General features: G+C 31.6%; 1 protein-coding gene across 2 annotated transcripts in view; it reads right to left on the reverse strand.

Moving 5' to 3' along the window:
* Nucleotides 1-21,962, reverse strand: part of LOC147073847 (protein kinase C, brain isozyme-like) — a 546,718-nt gene that overhangs the window by 33,207 nt on the left and 491,549 nt on the right. Inside the window, exon 4 of one of the 2 annotated variants that reach the window (XM_085944926.1) lies at nt 3,946-4,057. The exons of the other annotated variant lie outside the window; for it this stretch is intronic. Coding sequence (XP_085801052.1) covers nt 3,946-4,057 — 112 coding nt within the window. The remainder of the gene's footprint in view (nt 1-3,945; nt 4,058-21,962) is intronic. 2 annotated transcript variants of the gene reach the window in all.

A 21,962-nucleotide genomic window follows, 5' to 3' on the forward strand; every position in this document is an offset into this window, starting at 1 on the left:
ATAAAGCTACTGACACACTGAAAAGAAGGCCGGGTGCTAGTGCATTAACATACTGAGGGTTTTATTATATGTTTAAATATTAATTTATTACTTGTCAAGGGTTATTTGATTTTCTTTTAGTACAATGCATTTTAGTTCAGGTGTTTATTTGTAAAATAAAAACTTCAAATTATAGAAGACAGAGAAAGAAGGACTCGGAAAAAAAACAAATGAAATAGGTTTGTAATCAAAAGAAATTGAATAAGTATTCATTTAATTTGCTGAAACCAACGACATGCCTACAATGTCGTGGTGTCAAATTACGTATTTCTATTTTGAGAGAAGGAAAATAACGTAGTCTTGACTGACGGAGAGTATTGAAGAAGATTGAATTAGAAAATGAAGACTATAAGTGAACCTTATTTTCTATGTTCTATTCACCTATATCTAAATAAGTTATATTATTTATAATAAAAATAAATAATACAGTAGATTTTCATTTTGTGTCATCACATAATATACAAAGAATAAACATTTAAGTATATTTAGTCCATCAGTGAAAACTTTGGAACAATATTTAAAAAAAAAATGGCACGTAGAATTTAAGTTATTGCATTAAAATTTATCGCGGATATGCTACCAACATAATAAATAATATGTTCACAGCATGATGACACAAATGAGAAAAATACAAATGTTATAAATTAGTCATCTAATAGTTTTTCTCGTACTTAACTATATAGGAAGGTTATACACTAATATTACCATCGGTTATAACTAGGAAGTCTATAATACGGGAAAATAAACTATTTTTGTATTATTTGTCATAATCACCAGTAGCAGGGTATTGCAAGAGTTATTACATTTGCTACTCTGTTTGTGAGTAATTGTTTTATTTTCAATCAGTGCCATAAGAATGTGAATATTACGTATATAATTTTCACGTGCGATTTACTGTTTTATGATAAGTGTAAGTATTTTTTACTATAAAAGTAAAATTCGTGCTATTTTTGACGACAAATCATTGGATGGATAATGTTATAATGAAACATAATTAAAATAATGAACACAATACCATTATTTGGATCGAATGATCATAGTTATATTGTGTCCGGTAATTTGCACGAAATTATGTGTACGAATAATAAAAAACAGACGAAACTAACAGGTTTATTTATAAATGAAATTTTAATCGAACACCACAATGCCAAAACGAAAATTTGTACGAATTTATAATAATGGGTAACAATTTGGTTGCGATGTAACATTGATTTTAAATAAATACAAGGTATTTATTTAAATGTTTACATAACCTTCTGTAATAATGTAATTAATATTATAAAGCTTTTATTTATTTTCCAATTTTCTAACGTAAACAGTGAGTTATCACTATTTTAAAATAAATATTCAACAAAGAACTGATTAACGAAAAACATATTATCTTTGAATGCTTTTCTGCCATTTGATAATTACAGAAATTATCAATATAAAAATGCATAATAATATATGTTATGAATTAGCTATGATATTGTAAATTATATAGACGTCAAAAAGAGCACGAAATACTTCCTATTATAATGTGGAGAGTGAACTGTCTATGGTCATATCCTTGTCTGTGGTCTATCTCTTATACGTGAGGGATATTTCTGAGAATTAAGTATGTTGTGTGTTATTGTAACGTGAGGAGATTCTAGATCTGGATGTCTTGTGAGAGGGGAAAGTTTTACTCGAGAGGTTTTTCATCTAACGTCGAGGTTTTCCTTTGACAACAAACAGTTGGTGCGGTGACACTAACGACATAATCTTTACTCTCCCTTTAGGAGGATCAGGCCAAAAAACAAACGCTTTTTTATTTGTCCTTTTGTATATCCACAAGTATCTCACAATGATACACTATCAAGACATTTGAATAAATATGTAGTGGCAGTTTGGAACATTTATAATCACCGCTAGTGACCACAAATACTAAAGTAAAAAAATAGAATATAAACCCGGCGTTAGCATAAAATTATTAGCTAAGTAAAAGGAATTACTCTTACATTAACTGATATAAATTTCACAAAAATATACATTTACAGATATGTTAAATTAGAGAGAAATTTAAATATTTTCAATCTGTCTTGTTCTCTGTTCAAATTATTTGTTTTAATAGTTAGTATTCTCTTCTCGGCCTAGTCACTGTAGTTTTAGAACGACAGAATAAAGTTTATAGATAGTTACATTACTTTATTCTCGAAGTTTTATTTTACTTAAACATTTTATTAAATTTCATATTGAAAATTTACCGCATTTTTGTCGAAAGACAATTTAACGTCAGACGATAAATAAATTTATATGTAAGTATTAGAATTCCGGGATTTTTCTAACCATTTTCTGGTTAATATTTTTCATCAGTAGTAGATAAAAAGTAAAATCGATCACTGAAAAATTACAATCAATTATTCAGAATTATTCTTCCAACTCGACAACACGCCATGAGGCCAGTGACAGCAGTGTAGTAATATAAGTGAAATAATCACAAACACACAGACTCTGAGAAAATACAATAAGTAAATGTATCGGGACGTCACTGGAATCGAACCCAGAGCCCCAGAATGAGAAGCCAATGCCTTACGCACTGGACTAAGAAGATCACCCCCTTATGAAGGAGACTCTCTTATAGTTATGTAATGAGAATTTAAACTTAGTGGTTAATAGTATCAATACATATTATATTGTTTTGTAATGTTATAGTGATTATAAATTTTCTTGAACATTGTGGTCAATAGGTGAAATAATCTTGTGAAACTATCCACACTTGGATATGTTTAAAACAAATGAAACAGCGATTATTTTTGTAGATATGACATTAAAATTTTATTGTGGACATGTCAGGCCACCCGGTACGAAGAGACGACGTTGAAGACATCACGTTATTTTAATGATGTATAAATAATTTCTGGTGACCAATATATTTTCGTGACTTCCTAGCACCATCAGCTGAATTTCAGGAACCATTACCACATAGCGGATATTGACAGAGAAGACGTGATGATAGATGCTTATGTTATTTATTTTATTATTATGACAATTTTTAAGTTATCGATTGTGTTTTAATTAATTATAACGCAATAAGATGTTATTTACATTTTATAATAAATTATATAATTTCAACCTCTTATTCAAAGTTTATTAAAATATTCGAATAATGGACAATCAAATTTCATATTTATTATTGTTGTCTAGTTTTTATAATTTTGCCAATAGTTCTGTACCAAAGGTTTTGCAGAAAATGAGTACAGACTACAATACATTATATGTTGACTTGTTATATACGAACGCGCCATCTCCAAGAAGTTTTTCATGCGTAATCTTGAATGCAGAGCTGATCTATGTACGTTGGCACGGTGTTCATTCAGGTATATAATCGTATGGTCATATAATTTTCTTAAACTTTATTGATATCCATTTTTATGTGTTGTTACACAATTAATTAAGGTCATAAGCCAAATCCGTAAATAAGTGTAATATTCTTGGCAAAACTGAAAAACTATAGAGTATTGAAGTCTTCAATCAAATTATATGTAATATGCATAGTTTGAAAAAATCTCATGCATATACTCACTAGATTAGAAAAAAAATACCACATCCGATGAGACTTGAACCTGTAGCCTCTGGATTCACGCCAGTGTGGGAATCCATAGGTTACTGGTTCAAGTCCCATTGGGTTTGGTATTTTTCTAAAAATAGATTTTTTCGAGTAGATTTATATGCATGACATGTTTTCAAATCATGTATCTTCAATATTTAGAATCTTATATTCTTAAATTTTGTGAATTATTCGATGAATAAGAGAAATATATGAATTTTTTGCATCGTCATCACATCTCTCCGGCCATAATCTCCAACGCATCGCGGCCTTATTGCCCTTTCCGCCAAATCTCCCCATTGCAGATATCGCAAAGCCTCGGCCCGCGGCCATTGTACCTGTGCACTTGAGTCCCTGGTGCGCGATGCCGTGCAGCATTGAACCGCAGTGGTCGCAGAACGTCGGCGTGAGGTACGTCCAGGTCTCCCATTTGTGAGGCGCTGTCATCGCCTGCGGTCGCGAGCGCCCCAAAACAACATACAATCAACAAAGCTCCACACCGGAAGCGGGTGAGCGCCGGGCACAGGGCGCCGGAAGCGACGCACCCGCAGTTTTAAGGCCAGTTCACACATATCAGTACTGTGACAGTTCAGTAGCCGTACCGTATCAGCGACGTTTGGTAATTAAAATCATATTTAATTAGCACTACACTGACAGAAAAGTATAGTACCTACCAATCAATAATCATTCATCGTCTTTACATGGCTTCCGTATAAAAGATTTTTTCTAGTACCATCGTTCCGTTGTACTAACATAAATAGTCAAGCGTCAGTACTAATAATCAACTCACTTTACTTGTCGTTGTTAAGAACGTTCTTCGCAGGTCACCATCGATGTTTTAAGTAGACAATGTGAACACATTTATCAGTGAATTTGAGTGTGACTAGCTCTGGTAGTGTATTAAATCAAATTATTATTAATGTAATATTTTAACTTTATTTCTAACAGAAAGATATTCGTATAAGTTCTATTGTTTTAGATGTGAAATAATTGATATTTTAGTTTAGTAATTTCTATCATTAAGCATTCAATTCATAGTCAGTGAAACTGGAAGGATGGTACGGATACTGAACCGGTGCCTGAATGAGATGTGTAAATCGACCATAAGCCACTTGTCAATCTGCAGTACCGCCACCATAACGCTTACAAGGCTAAGCGTGTAATTATTTTACCAATAAAAAAAAAATGGAAATCAATATAAACAACTTATGCTTTTGTGTAAAGAAAAATTGTTATGACTATGATAATTAATATTATATAAGATGAAATGTAATGAAATATATTATGACGTGTGATGTATGTAGATATAACTTTTCGCAGTTTTAATATAAATATTCGAATTTTTTATTATGTTTTGTTATTATAATTGGGGAAAAAATATTTATTTACTTGTAACCCTAAAAATTGTGCTGTACATATTGTGATAATTAATAATAGTAGTGTGTAGGTACGAGGTGTTAACAATATTTTTATTGTCGTTGAGTATACTTGAAAATATAATGGCTGTAAATGTCGAATTAAACATTATCAAATTACACAAGCTCACAATAGTTAAAAAGCTCAGTCAATATTACTTTAAAGCACAGGAAATTATATTATTTTCATGGAAGAAATATTTCACATATTGTATCAAAATACAACACAGATTATCATTACTTACTGAACAGTTACATATAAGAAATATAGTTTATAATAATTATAATCGATATTTTAAAAGGTCGCGTTTGTACATTTGGGGACTGGAGCAATTATCGGAGATGTAAATTTACGAGGCATAATAGGGAAATATTTATATGGGAATCTCGCCATACGGTCACGTAGTCATTGATACGTAGATACTAGGCTTTCGTCTATGACAATAAAATAGATTGTTAATACAATGGACAATCAAAATATTAAATTAATTCAACACACATACATACAATTTTAAAAACTACTTGTATCGGTCAAATTAATAATCATATGTATTAATATGATTGTTTTTAATTCGGTAACTATTACTTACTACTTATACTATAATATAGGTGACAGGTATTAAAAAGATATAAAAATATTTGAGTAAAAATTAATACAAGTAAAAAAATATGATATGGCATTTCGAATAAGTACAAATAAAATAATGATACTCGAGAGGAGAAGATGTAGTGGGTCAAAGTAAGAATGACTGTCTAACTTAGCTAAATAACACCTAGTCAACCTTTTATGTCATTATTTTAACTTAAGCTCATATAATCCTTATATGTCTATAAGCCTCTACGCAGGCGGTAAAAATAAGAAAGAAAAGTAAAGAAAAGCAGAGGCAAGACGTTTTGAAATGTGGTGCTGGAGACGGATGCTGAGAATCTTGTGGAAGCCATCTACATAACGTAAGACAGACTGGCCTTAGTTTGCCTTGGTCGGAGACTTTGGATTATATAGCCCGCAGATAAAATGACAACTTGGAAAACTAGTGATGTAGGATTGGGTCAAAGGTCGGAGAGGCCAAGGAAGAACTCTTTTCAGATGAACAGATCAAATCAAGAGTGAGATATTGACGAAAGTCCTACGCGCTGCTGATTGCCAAGCGGGATGGAGCAAAGCTGTGAAGAAGGCAATCAGACGGCGAAATTATCTGGGCCAGTGATCATTATGTAAAAAAAATCCTTCAATTAATTCATTGATTTAATAATCGAAGTACATCATTAAACTACAAATATGTATTTAATTTACGGAATACATTTTTCTTTTACGAAGACGTTTTAATTATTAGGGATTTAAATATAAGTTTTAATGCAATATTACTTAAACGCCGCGATTTAAATATACTAAAAACAATTTAAATGAATGAATTTAATTAAAACTTAAAAAAATATTATTTAGTTTCCAGCTTACGAGAGCAACATTTCCTTCATTCATTATGAAAGTACAAAGCATACTACGGAACAATATCTGTTGAAGAACGAATATAAAAGTGAAATCTTTTTTTATAAAAGAGCTTAATTGGGAAGTAAAAGTTGCCTCGGTGGAAAAATAGCTTTGGAAAGAACTTCCACGGAATTAATTTAATTTTCCAATAAAGCGCGGACTTTTAGAAAACGTGTTTCAGATTTTACGAAACTACATTTTGAAAATTATTTCGAACACCGATATCGTAAAAGGAAATATTATTTCCTTGGCGTTGAATTTTGTGAAATTGATTCGAATAGAACTGTATTATTAAAATCATTAAAATTATTATTATTTATTATTTTCGACAATGAAATGAAATGTTATAAGAAATAACAACTTATAATCGATAATACAAAATTTCAAAACGCCTCAGAAAAAGAAATATTATATAACCACTAGAAAAATCTTTTTGAAAAAAAAACGACCCAGCCCGACATTCGAACCCGCGCTCCTGGTTACATTTTTCTCTGTAGTGTTTTCAAATTATGTATGTTTAATAAATAATGTTACATTTTTGAATCTTTAAAATTATTCGTTTGATAAAAAATAGTTTAGTTTAGTTAAATTAATGATTTTATTTTTACTTATTCTTCAATATACAATTAATTCCGACCATGCCGATCCTAATAAGATCATAAGGGCTTCCACAGAGTGTAGGTTTGTATTAACAGATATTGTTTTTACGAGAAATGGATGTCAGTCACTTGCTCAATCTATTAGATCCATGCTCTGACTCATACACAAAATTGAAAAACAATATGTGTACTTGCCAGTTCCAGGATTCGAACCTGGGACCCACGACGCTATAGGCCGCCATCTTGGGTGTTATAAAATAAATACATGCTATAAAAATGTATAAATAAACGAACTCTTTCATTCATTTTAGTATGTATTTTTATTTTATTTTACCGAAAATTTACAAATAATTTTATTAAAAAATAAAAATCGCTAACGAAAACTCTACACAGAAAAAAAAACCGATGTGGAGTCCGGACCGCCCCCAAGACTAATTACTGGCTAAAAAAAATAATAATAAATGATCAGTGGGTCTATTCTATAGTTATCGATCGCTAAAATGATAAAGTTATAAATATTATCAAACTTAGGGTAGGTTTGTATCAAAGTATTAGCACTTATTACAATTGGTTGTAATTGTTGCAATAAGTGCTATATTTTAACAGCACCTCTCTTGGCTGTGATAAAATTTAGAGCGAGATAGATAGTTTTGACTGTTTAGTTTAGAAGGCTAACTTATTGTAACAATTATAATACCTCAATACAAATATGTAATAAATACTCTCACTTTATCACTTTAGCGGTCGATAGTCGCCTTGTGTATAGAATAGACCCGCAGGACTGCTCGCTTATACCTACTTTTTTGTAAATATTTGGTGTCGATAATATAAACATCTACGACGCTCTTGACTCAACTGTTGATACAAGTAGTTTCCACTTTGATCGTACGTAATGTGTGTTATCAATCATGAATAATTTATCGAAAATATTATCGAATTAAATCTGCATGAAAAATATAAATTCTGCATGCGAGAGGTGAACTGCGGTATGTCCATATAAACAACTTTACAAATTGAAAAACAATCTAAACATTTGGTATTTTAGTGATAAGAGTGTGTACATTTTAATGTGCATAATGAGTTTTTTTATAAGATTACCTCCAAAGTCAATAATTTACAGTTTTTCTTTGATATTAAAGACATCATTTCAGACAAAATTTGGACTTGGAGTTTACCTTTCACATACAGAATTAATATCATGAAAAATATAGTAGGCATTAAGACCTACTTGACCTAGTTAATGTGGGTCTGTCAACATATTTAACTTGCAAAATAATATTAACATACATGAATTTAATTAGAATATTATAAAGTGACTAGCACTTTGAAAGTTAAACTAAAAATGAAAGGTATTGAACAATGCACAGTGATTTCGTCGTGGCCGCAATGCCAGAATAATCTGTCCTTCTACAAAAAGTTAAAATCGGGATGACTTGTTATAATTTAGGAATCCAAGTACCAATAACCGTGTAAAAATTCAGTAGGCATAATAATTGAAAGTCTATATATTATTATGTATGTACATATTCATGATCTTTGTAACTATCAGTTAATATAATAATATCTCTGTAACTTATTTTCTATTATGAAATTCTTTCTATAATACAAATCTCTAAAATTGTTTCAGTTGAAATGCCCACGTTATAGAAACGTGTTCTTTGTAAAAATGTTTTACCGTAATGAAATTCCAGAAGGTTGTATGACGCAAGCCAGCAATGGATACTTAGGTATACCTATTTCTCCATTTCAAAATTGCATGTATGGATCGATGCTGTTGTCAGTATTATGTTACGGTCATAATAATGGCTGTTTGGAGTTAGTTTAATAGTTAATTTAAATACGGTCTCCTTATTAATAGGAATAAGACCAAGTTAATGATTGTTGATCGGGCCAACCTTCTACCAACACCAAGTACACTCCAAAATCTCGAAACAGTCGACGAGTTTGTATATCTTGGATCGACCATCAGTGGAAAGGGCGGATGCGAAGCGGAAATAAGAAGGCGCACACAGATTGCAAAAAATGCGATGACACGCCTTACCACTCACTATATGGAAGGATCGGGGAATTTCAATTGCCACAAAATGATGCTTGTGCAAACATTGGTGTTCTCGATATTTCTATACAGAGTCGAGTCGTGGACCCTGAAGGCAAGAGAACTGAAGGCAATTGATGCCTTTGAGATGTGGTGTTGGCGCCGAATGCTTCGCATTTCTTGGACGGAGCACAGGACGAACCAGTCAATCATCCAGAGAGTGAAGATAAAGGAACGGCTCTCGACGATATGTCTGAGAAGAATTCTGCAGTTTTTTGGACATATTGTCAGGCGCGGACCGGACAACCTGGAGAGACTGGTAGTTTTGGGTAGCCTCCAGGGAAGGCGAAGCAAAAGAAGAGCGTCTGCGCGATGGAGCGACCAAGTGAAAGAGCTAACTGGGGGCACCATCCATTCTGCCCTGAGAGAAGCGGAAGATCGAGAAGGATGGAAAGTCTTGGTCGCTCAAAGGATGGCGAAATTAAATGTGGTCACGATCCTCAGCCATGAGTGCACGACCAAGAAGAGAAGAGAGGAGTTAGTTTGTGATCTTAATGTCTGTTAATATAATTGATTTGAATTGGACAAATGCAAAGTCTGTTCTGGAAGAGTCAGATTGGCTACCAGTAAGATTGTGGTATGTACGGATCCCGTGATGAAAATATACCTGGGTGGCTGAAACTGAAATGGTTGGTTTTCTTCTTAGGTTAGGATATAGCAAGTTTTCTGAAGGAGGCCAAGACGGGCCGGGCCAACTGTTGTAGAGACAAGAATGGTGGTTAATTTATTTTATAAATCTTATATTTCATTAGACTTTAACTAGTTTGGTATATAAGTATCATAGCTATCCCGTATGTGTATATAGTATACTTAATACCCACCATAATGATAATTAGGCATTAGTTCAAACTATTAAGTGAATGCTATGGAAACTAGAGAAACAAATCAATTAATTTGATATAGTTACAGAAATCGAACCATCTTCAGAAAGATTTATGAGGAGATGTTCTGTTCACGAATTCATAGTTAATTAAATAGGTGCATAATATATAGATTTAAAATACATAAGCCGATTGCCAATAAGTAACGCAATTTTTAGAAAGCTCTTCAAAGAGTATTGTAAAAATCATTAGTTTACTTTGTTGCAAATATATACCTAGGACACAAAATATAGCTTACGGGGCGGGGCAGGTTTGAATCCTGCGGGGTATTTTCTATATTTGTCAGAGGTCTTTTCAAACTATGTATGTTTAATAAAATAATGTAATATTCGTAAATCTTGTGAATTATTTGTTGAATACAAAAAAACTGATATTAAATTGCTAGTATTTTCCGCTTACGATGCGTTTACAATTTGATTGAGTTAAAATGAACATGTTGATAGATACGATGGATCTAGAGCTCTCCATATAGTTTATGAAGGAACCCCTGAATCACCCCCAGTTGAGACGGGCGGATAACTTTGAAACTTCGAGAGGAACGCGGAGAGGCTGAGTGTGACCGATTGAAGAAAGAGAGAGATAGAGAGAGAGAGCTCAAAATAGACCTGGATTGATCTGTAACGTCAGCGTATGTATAGATAGCTAGATCATAATATACTAACAGAGATAGCTTAGGTTATTGATGTTATGACATTTATTTCGTCCTTTTTTTCGTGTGATTGCAATTATGCGAGCGTTGCATATTTTATGACATATAAGATAGAAAACACTGTGCTTCTTTCAAAACATATTATGTGTATATGGAAATTACTTTTAATTAATCGTTAAAATGAATTTGTATTTGCATTTAAAAAAAACTGTGCACTATTGTCCGACAACAAGAAATCGCTGTAGTCGCATGTAGAAGACTTTTCATTGACGTACCTGTAATGGCGGCAACGCGTGCTAGAGGCGTGTTTAAATATTGTATAGACTATCTTTTTATTCTTCGCAATAAACCAAAAGTTTACTAATAATAATTCTAACATCACTCCTGTTTGTTTTAGGCAAATTTTTACCATAAAAAGCTTCAACTTATGTAAATTGATAATATATCCGTACACTACGGGAGCGTAAAATGAAATTATAAATTTGGGGGCGTTCCACTTGAGGGTATTGTTAGTTCACAGTTTTAACACGTCGACAAGAAGTTTTTGTTCGATAATAATCTATCGATGTTATTTATTATTCCGCGTCGTCATGTGAGATAATAAATTATTATCCAGTTCTTGTTACGTAGGTAGTATTTATTATGTGTACACTTTCAAAGAAATGCGCGTTTGACAAAGGTCACTCTTTTAAAATTAGCAAACCTGCCGTCGGCAAGGGAAATCAACGGAAAAGCTTCTGGTTTCTGCAGAACGAACCAACCTCCGTCATAAAAAAGCTCTCTCTGCAAATTGATTGCTGGTTGCGTAACGTGATTACTTCGATAATGTAATATATCAATAAAACATCGAATCGATAATGCTACTTTGTAGTCTGTCATAAGAAATTCTCATAAATAGAAAATATCTTAGTTAATTTGTCTAATGGTTAGAAACTACTTTGAAAGTTATACAAAGCAAAAATTAACGACGTCATTATCAAGAAAATCAAGGCATAAGAGATTATATTATAAAATTCTCCAGACATAGTTAGTATTTTACCATCTCATATTATTAATTCATTATTGAATTGAATATTAGAAAGTATACTTTGGGACTACTCAAACTAATTTATACCGAAACGACTTAAATATTTTAATGACGTCGTTAAATTATTGCTTGAAGTTTACTATACTTCCGTCACTAATTAGATTATAAAAATATTAATTATGTATTCGGTTACGAATTTATATTTAAATTGCTTTATGGTGCTTATTAAAGTCGGTTGAGAGGCGGAGGATGTCACGGGTTCGCTCCCGCGGTTGGAGAAAAAATACATGTTGTTTTCTCAACGCGTGGATCTAATGGGATGGGCCAGTTTCCAACTTTTGAATTAACACTTTTTAATCTCGTGTTTTGGAATCATCAAGAAAGTATTTTTTTGGATACGTGTCATGAATTTAGAGCGTGGATCTAATAGTTGAACGAATGGCTAACAACCATTTAACGTAAAAATATGTTTGAAACTTCAGGTAGCGGTCAATATCCACATAGGATTATACAGATAACGATGATACTATACAATTACGAAACGAAACGTCACAGCGTATAGCTGACATGGGATCTGGACCGCCCCCAATATATAATAAAAATAACATAATAAAAATACTTTGAATGAAATCTTAAATTAATATTCAATATACATGGGCTATCACATATTCCATGGATATTTGAGATTTAATGAAAATACATACGAAAAGTACTTAGGTACAGAATCATAATCAAGAAAAAAATAAAAAAAGTAAAAATGTAGGTTACCGACATATACACTAAGGCCCGTTACAGACGGGACACCGGTGTCGCGCTCGTATATAATAAGGAGTCCTTTGTATTCGAATGAAAAGGCCTTTGTATTATGTTTAAGAATGCCCCAGAGCTAATGAGTCAACGCGTGTCCGATACTCTTTTCCGTCGGCCGCTACATTCTCAAGCCGCTGATACACTTGTTTTTATTACCGCAGTCAGTTTTATGTTCTAATTTATAACGCGAAATTATGCGTTGACTCATTAGCTCTGGGCGTTCATTAACATAATACAAAGGCCCGTTTATTCGAATACAAAGGCTTTATATATTATATCGAGCGCGACACCGGTGTCCCGTCTGAAACGGGCATAATAGCCTCGTGTCACAATAAGATATGAATGAGTGATTTTACTCGAACTTCGGCTCTGCAATACTTATTACATCCGAATATGTACTTATTAAGATGGGTACCTATCATAGAAAATATCAATTCGTGTTATATTATTTCAATATATACAGGGGTGACGTTTCGTTTAATAACGTTATAGTATCTTCACCTGATTTTTTAATGCTTGTGTAGTGTCTCAAGTTTAGTGCTCTAGCTAGAAGGAATATGGGATATGGCAAGATCGCGACTTTGGTGGCATGATGACCTACAGAAATAATTGTGCGTAATCAGAAGAAATGCGGAGGATAGAGCAACATGGAAAAGTCTGGTTGACAAGACTACGATCCATCCTGGATTGAAGAGTCAGAAAAGAAGAGGATTACAAGTTATCGAGGGATTGGTGGATACATCGTCACCAGTCGTGTTCAATATAATGTAGAATATATATATATATATATACATATTATTTTATAAGTAAACTAATATAATGTGTGTAATATAATGTCATAATTATGTTGATAGTCATAAAAATCATGGAATAGTACATCGTGGATTAAAAAATAAGCTAGTTAAAAATGTCCTTACACATCGGCGTCTTTTAGAAGCGCCACAAACGCCGGCATACGCGTGAAAACGGTGGTGCCACTTTCACGTCAAGTATGTATGCGTCACATTAAAAATGTATGTTAATATTCGTCCGCGCGTTTATGAAGCTTTTAATTAACGATAATGTGTTAGGACCGTAAAAGTTATGCGTGAATAATGATTTTATTTCATTCATGTAATAATATTCCTAATTAGAGAGTTTTTGATTTGGTAAGGGTATTGTTGTTTTTATTTAATAAAACGCAATTTTTTATAGTACTTATTCCACTTTAATTAATATATTAGGACCGGTTATTTGTTGATATTAATGTTATTGTAAGTGTAGATTGTTTCATATTTTGTGGTTTGTTAATATTTTAAATAATTTGTTTAATGCCCCTGACGTAGTATGAAATATTAATGTCCAACCTCATTAGTTTTAAATTAGTCTGTTATTGGGAAGGTATTATTGGACGGATAATTATTATGTACCTATTGTTATATTATTTCTATCGCTTTGAATTTTGTTTGATAAATATTGTTTTAAAAAAAATGTATTCAGTTGAAAATGTCCCACTGAGGCGGACGAAACCGGTCCTAATATATTAATTAAAGTGGAATAAGTACTATAAAAAAAATTGCGTTTTATTAAATAAAAACAACAATACAATGCAGTTCCACCATGAATTGACAGTTAAAACAAATTAAAAGAAATTGGTAAGGGTACACAAAATTGTTCTTGATGAACAATATTAACTCTTGATTTTTTTAAAATTTGGAATAAATGTATTTTACACTCCACGAAGGATCTCATCTATTAAAACATATTTTCCAGTCTCCAAAAAATATACCATCAATTACTCGGGTAGTTAGCAACGCGGTATATTTTATAACACCCAAGGGCTATTCGTACACCAGTGGCGTGCTACGTATAAGTACATTTTTATAATTGGGACATGTGTACACTTAATTATGGCGTACATGAATTATTTACAATGATAGAGTCTCAATTTCGCTAATGCGTTCAACGCAGTCGTATTTTACACGAGATTTCGCGTTCGAATAAGCGAAAACGGCTGCATCTTCAGTCAGTTCCCGAATTCAGACTAGCCAAACAAATTGATTTATCGATCTCAATACAAATTCGATTTTTTTCCATATAGCCAAAATGTCAGTTTCGCATGAACACACCGAATAAATATTATTATTACATATACGAGGTATATATTGTCGTGTCGTGCGTTTTGACAGACAGCGGAGGAAACTATAACAAAAAGCGACAAGCATGTTGCGATTTGGTTGCAATTATTTTTTCAGATCAATAATCAACATTTGTGACTTGTGAATGTCAACTAAATTTACCTAACTATAGTTTTCGAGTCACGGTTTAGTCAAGTTTATTGTGCGTATACTTAGAACGCATGCGTTAAACGCAATGGTGAAATTGAGACAGATATATTTGGAAAACGATAACAATCAAAATATATACTCAAAATCGACAGTTTTCGACAAAAGATTTTTTCTGCGTATTAGAAATTTTTTTATTTTTAACGTAAAAATACGTTATTTAAAAAAAGTATGTTACAGTTTTATTATAATGTTATTATTATAATATACGTTATTTTTTTAACATATTTTAAAAATGTTAAATAATAATTCGTCAGCTGAATGCAGAATTTATTATTCTAACTTACATTTGAAATTTTTGAGGAGAGAGTTTTTTGAAACAACTTACTGAAATTATTTATTATCTTTATGGATAAATAGATGCATCATATTTTAGTAGGATTATTGATGAAAAAAATGGTGCATACACTTGTCCATATAAATAATAAATAATTGAAGTGGGCTGTTTCAAAAAACTCTTCTGCAAAATATTTCAAATGTGAGTTAGAATAGTTCTGGTTTCAGCTGACGAATTGTCCTTTATAACGTTTAAAAAAATCGAGTACCATTTAAATGAGCGTCAAATTACGCACTTCACTGCAAGTAAAGCGCCCAAGCGACACTTTCAGAACAAAAGTTTCCTAGAAAGCTCTCAGTGTACTAAACGTAGTACTATACTGTGCACATACGCCCAGTATACTTTGTGAAAGTACGAAGGCTTCGTTTAAATTATGTTTTAAATGAGCGTCACGCTGGTCACATAGAAATGAATACGAAAATCATTTAAATTTACGCAATGCCTGTTCAAATAATAGTAGGTAATAACTCAGCGGAAGATTGTGCAAATAATAATAAATTTAGAATAATTTAAAAAAAATACTTAAATTACGAAAAATAATCTTTTTTTTATAAGGATGAAAAAAATCGTAATGAAAAGATGACAGACGAAAATATAATGCAGCTAGAAAATTTTGAAGTTTTTTTTTAAAATGAGAATGATTGAAGACATGGTTTGATTTATGTGTCAAGGTAATCTTATTTATGATATAATTTCATTAAACCTGAAAATAATAATCATTATTATTGGCATTTATTGGACAAAACACAATAGCAAGGATATTTTAATGAATATGTATTTTTTAAAAGTAGCGTTTGGCAATATTAATAAGATTATTTATTACTGGGGTAAAACTTTTTTGTTATATTTAAAACAAAACAAAATATTAAATGCTATATTATATTATAAAGAATGTATAACAACGACACACACAATTTTTCAATCTACACAACGATCTGAAAAAGTCCTGCAATAACTTTTAAGTAGAAAGTTGGAAATATATGTATAAGTATAACACATTTCACAGGAGTGTGAGCTTTTGGCATTCCTGGACAACAAAAGTTTTCATTCCGAACAAAATAATAATATTATAATCTGGAAATTTATCATTGTGTATAGCGTATTATTTTCTTTGTATTAGGAAACACAAGATAAGCACAACGCTGGAAAAATATTAAGATAAGATGTAAGTGAGCTTTTTTTATTGTTGTACTCTTAGTAGTAAAGCGATGGAGCGGAGAAGTTATGTTGAGTATGAGTCGATTGATATAATTATGATATAATTTAATTCATAATGATTAAATTATTTCAAGATGACTTAAATATTTATTGTGATTTAAAATGTATGAAGAATTTGTGGAGATATATTTTAAAAAACGTATTAACTTCCGGTATACGTTTAGAAGGGTCATTGTCATTTTTTGGATATTTGTCATCAGAATGTCGATATATTAAATGGAAATTAAAGATTATTACTGATTTAAAGAGATTCGTATCGTAAAGACAAATGATTGCCAAACCATCTTACAAAGTTCTTAATTTCACAGACGTGTTGTTAAGTAGCATATTTTAAATTAATGCTATTATTCTTTCAATTTTAAAACATTCGGCACAAGTCGAATGACATCATGGTAACGTTTACTATGCCTTCAGTAACTATTGGCATTTCTTGATATTAGCTTATATTCACTGGCAAACTATTTAGTAGTATTTCTATACAGAAATACTCAAGTACTGAACCCAATCTGTGATCCTGAAATAGGAAAATCAAATAAATTCAATATCGAAAAATTACATTTGAAAATCACAATATTGTCTAGACATTACTATTTTACTTAATTTTATGAATAGATAAATAAAATTACGTTAGCGAAAAATCACAGAAATGCTTTCTTGTAAAAATTTTTGACATTGACCCCTGTAAACAGCATCCCAGTAATTAATGTAACTCTGTTTTTTTGTTAAGTGTAAATATGAGTAAGATCTTGAACAAATTAATCATTTTAAAGATACATATGATTTTTATGGAATTAAATTACGATTAATTATCGTCGAAACCATAAAATCAAGTAAACATTGATATATTTTATATTGGTAAAGATAGACTGGAATTATTCTAAAGTGGTAAGGCAAAAGCCATTGACAGTTGTAGTGGTATTGTTTGCTAGCTTTGCAATAAATGTGCAAACAATACACATGCGAATCGCCAATGGTGCCACTGTAGAATGATTCCAGTATAATGCTTTCGTAAACACTGATAATCTATACTTAAGCAAACTTAACGTCATTAAAAACTTGTTAAGTAAATTTCTTAAATTGTGAAATGAAGAACATATTTTACAAATAATGTTATTCGCGTACAGTTAATTATAAATATTAATTAATTTTATATTTAAGGGTTGAATTTATTTATATGCAACGTGTATATAAACAAAATAAATATACAAAATGTACAATAAATAAAACATTTCGATGCAATATTGAAAAAAAAGTAGAAAGAGTGAAGAATTGAAATGTACGTACAATCGTGCATATTTTATGGACAAAATATTGATAGAAAATGGGTTGTTTTTTGTATAATATAAAAGTATTTACTGTGTGTGGATTATTTCGCAAGAGACGTGAAATAAATTTGTACATCAAGTGTTGTGGGTTATGTGCGAATGCAAAAATTGTATTTTCTGTGTGAGAGATGAAAGTGAAAAAAAAAACATGAGACAGATGTATTTTGACGATGAAAAACACTCATTTTGGAATATTGTCGTAACGCAATTGCAAAAATTGTTATAAGATTTATTCTATCGCCTATTTGTAATATAAAGTATTTCACAAGACCCACTATAGTCAGGCAGCGGTACTAAAGTGTGAATTTGGAATATGGTAAGCTGTTAAAAATAATGCTTGTTTTATATTGAAAATTTGCATGTACGTAGGTATATGTGATGTTCTCTTGTTCTCAGGAAAAAAAATTGGTTTTGGAAAATTTTTGTTGCATTTGTGCCGTCACATTTTCTACAACCATTCATTTCATCACAAATCACAATATCTAACTTTATAAATCAGTGATAAAGGGTGGAGGTAGGCTATTAAGATTAGACATAATAGTGCGCCCAAAAGTTTGTCAGACATACTTATTTGTTTTAATTGAACTAATAATACAAATTGAAGATAGTGTTGGTTAGTTTTTAAAACTAAACTCAACCTGCGTAAGCGAAGTCATGATAGATAAAAAATATTCATCTAACGATTACGGTTTGGTTTAGACAGGGTTTAATTGAATTCTAAAAACTAACTAACACCATCTGCAATTTGTATTTTTAAGTATGACTGATAAAGTTTAGTGTGCACTATTTATGTCGGATCACCAGAGCCTCCGCTCTTCGACACTGATATATACCTATATAACCTCCTCCAGCCTCTTAGGGAGTAACATCATATATGAATGACACCTGCTATTACTGTACGATATTTATAAAACATTAAACACTGTGTTGTAATATAATGCCCCTTTCAATGAGACAATGAATTAAATAATTAATCATTGATATTTTTAAAATAAGAACATTCTGGTAGGTACTCAATCAAAGGGTAGAATATCGATTAAAAAAAATCTTGGATTACACGTATAAATAGTGAATTGTGTATTAGTATTTTTTTATAATATTTGTAACCATATATATATGCGTGATTTAAATGTTTGATAGGTTTTTACTGGATTTCATACTGTAAGAGTGTGTTTTTAAAGCGATTCGATAGCAATAATACTTCTTAGGCTACAATAATATTATCTACTTATAACAATTTAATGCAATTTACGACAAAATAAGTGTATTTAAAACGGTCACAATAAAATCCCAATCAATCCAAAAAGACGAACACAATAGACGGGATTCTCGAGCTGAATTGAGGGCTCTTTGGAAATAGACAGTCTCACGGTTGAAACAATGTTCATAGAAGTGTTTAAAAATCAAGTGATAAGCTCAGCTTTGGGTAAACGGGTGGACAAAACGCATTTCATTGTATAATATATATATAGTTTTTTTTACAACCAGTGAATCACAATGTTTTGCTTAAAAGTTTTCGAAAAACCTCAATAATGATAGAAATTTACCAAGACCCACTATTATCGTCAGGCCGTGACACGAAACTGTAAACTACGATGGTAGTGATAGTTGCATATTGAAATGCAATCGAAAATCTTTATTTACTGCGAACAGGTAGGTTACCGCATTTCATTCGAAGATAATCGATAACTAACACTATCATCGTACTTCTTAATTCAGTGCCACTGCCTGAATATAATATCCGGCCTTGAAATATATATAGAAACAGCTTGCGAAGAAATGAATAAATTATTAAAAAAAACTCTTAATTGTGTCTATCAGTACATATTATAGAAAAGATAACAGTTATTATATTTTTAGCTTAGTAATTTATATGTTTATTGGATCAAAATATATTAACCAAATAATATAAAGCAATGATCTAAATACAACAATACTATTACGGATAAATAAATATATTATCCGTAAACTACATAACATTCATGAAATTTAAATATTAGATTTTATGTAAGCACTCTATTAGCATCATATAAGATTCTATGAACACATTATAAATTTACGTCGATGTATTGTCTGCATTGTGTTTATGAGTAAAACAGAGAAGCGACTATCTTACGTACGACGATAGCATTATTTTCAATTTTATTTCTGTCTAATTAAGCCGAGCTAACTTGCAACATTTTAGTAGAAGCAGTATTATAAATCGACCTGCACTTTGTAAGAGTAGACTATATTATGTATTAATGTTAGATACGAGTAGCAGTCGAAAGAATCTAACGTAAAAATATGTCATTTTATTAAGACTTACAATCGACATGGCGCGATAGCCAAAGTGGGTCCAACATTATAAGGGTTATATTATCAATGCCTTTGAGATGTGGTGTTGGCGCCGAATGCTTGGCATTTCTTGGACAGATCACAGGACGAACCAGTCAATCATCCATAGACTGCAGATAAAGGAACGGCTCTCGACAATATGTCTGAGACGCATTCTGCAGTTTTTTGGACATATTGTCCGGCGCGGACCGGACAACCTGGAGATACTGGTGGTTTTGTGGCCTCAGGGAAGGCGAATCAGAGGAAGAGCGTCTGCGCGCTGAAAGAGCTGACTGGGGCACTATTCATTCTGCCTTGAGAGAAGCGGAAGATCATGGCAAAATTAAAAAGTGGCCACGAACCTCAGCCATGAGTGTACGACCAAAAAGAGATATTATCAATGAATTTTCTTTTCGAAATTGATGAATTCGAAACCGAAAGCGTAGTATTTTTCTACAGATCACGTAGACGTTATGAAAGTAAAAAATGTTAGCCTGAATGTTGTTATTTCATTTTATGTCTAAAGCCTTAATAATTTCCAAGAAAAATTGACGATATAGAAGATAATAATAGGTATACTAATAGATATCGCAAGTGCAGAACTAAAAGGTACAAAGTGTTTGTCCTTGGCGAAACAAAAGTAATAATGAAGCAGCTTAGAATATTACGTCATTATTAGGTTTGTTTTCTCAAGGATGAACATTTAGAACCTTGTAGTATTTTAGGCTCGCGATATGTCTAACCAATACGCGGAGATGAATTTTTCATACATCAATATATTATAAAGATCCTGTGTAAAAGTATTATATCGGGTAGTTTGCACGTGGAAGATTATGAAAGTACATCCATTGAAAATCAATATAACGTATTCGGATGGGTTATCTGACCCTAAGGCCAGCATGCATACTTGCGGTAAATGATCTTTATTTTCTTTAGTTCTGAGTTTGAACAGTTTTATAATTAAAAGGTAGGTGAGTCCGTAGTAGTAAATTGAATTAGAGCAATTAAGGTCCATTCATATCTACATCAGACACGACACATAAAAATCTATGAGCAGATTCATACATCTATATGGATCGTGCCATATTGACATCAACATTGAAAATATTTTGTTGGTATATCAGTGGTTTAATTTGACAATTTTTTAAATGTAATTTGTTTATATATTTATGATCCATAAGCTCTAGGACACGATATACAGCATACTCATTCTGCGTATCTGTTTTGAGCATTGGATGCACAGTTAAATACCTAGGAGGATTTTTTTATTCTATCTTAATCTTCTTCGTTTAGCATTATATTATAAACAATGTACATTTTTGTCTTCCATTTTTATGCATTAAATGCACAGGTATGCATTTAGGTATTGTTTGGTCCTCTCTGGACTTCCTCATATAGTAATAATGCAATCATACCATAATGCAACTTTCATCGCATTTGGTAATAGAGCAAAAAAAGGTTTAATGTGACCCAATTAAAAAAAAGTGATTTAAAGTCTATTTTCAGAATTGAAAAATTAAATATTAATAACAAAGGTCACTGCCTACTATGCACTGTTCATTTTATATCTATCAAAGCGTTTAAATTTGTACGATAGCACCATAGTTATAGCACAGAAATGTTTTATTACTATATTACAATTTATTGCTGAGTGTTTAAATAATTATCCCATCAAAATTTTCTGAAACAATGTCCCAAGAAACCATTGGGACGAACTTTAGAAGTGTTTTCAAACTATGTATGTTCAATAAAAGAATGTAACATTCTTAAATCTTGTGAATTATTCGTTGAATAAAAAAAGTAGTTTATTAAATTATTAGCAAGTGCAAGTGCGTTATAACAATATTTTGGAGTGATCTTGACACCAGTT

Source organism: Rhyacophila brunnea, unplaced genomic scaffold (assembly GCF_057557595.1).
Source record: "Rhyacophila brunnea isolate RB1 unplaced genomic scaffold, BYU_Rbru_1.0 scaffold_17, whole genome shotgun sequence".
Classification (NCBI taxonomy): domain Eukaryota; kingdom Metazoa; phylum Arthropoda; class Insecta; order Trichoptera; family Rhyacophilidae; genus Rhyacophila; species Rhyacophila brunnea.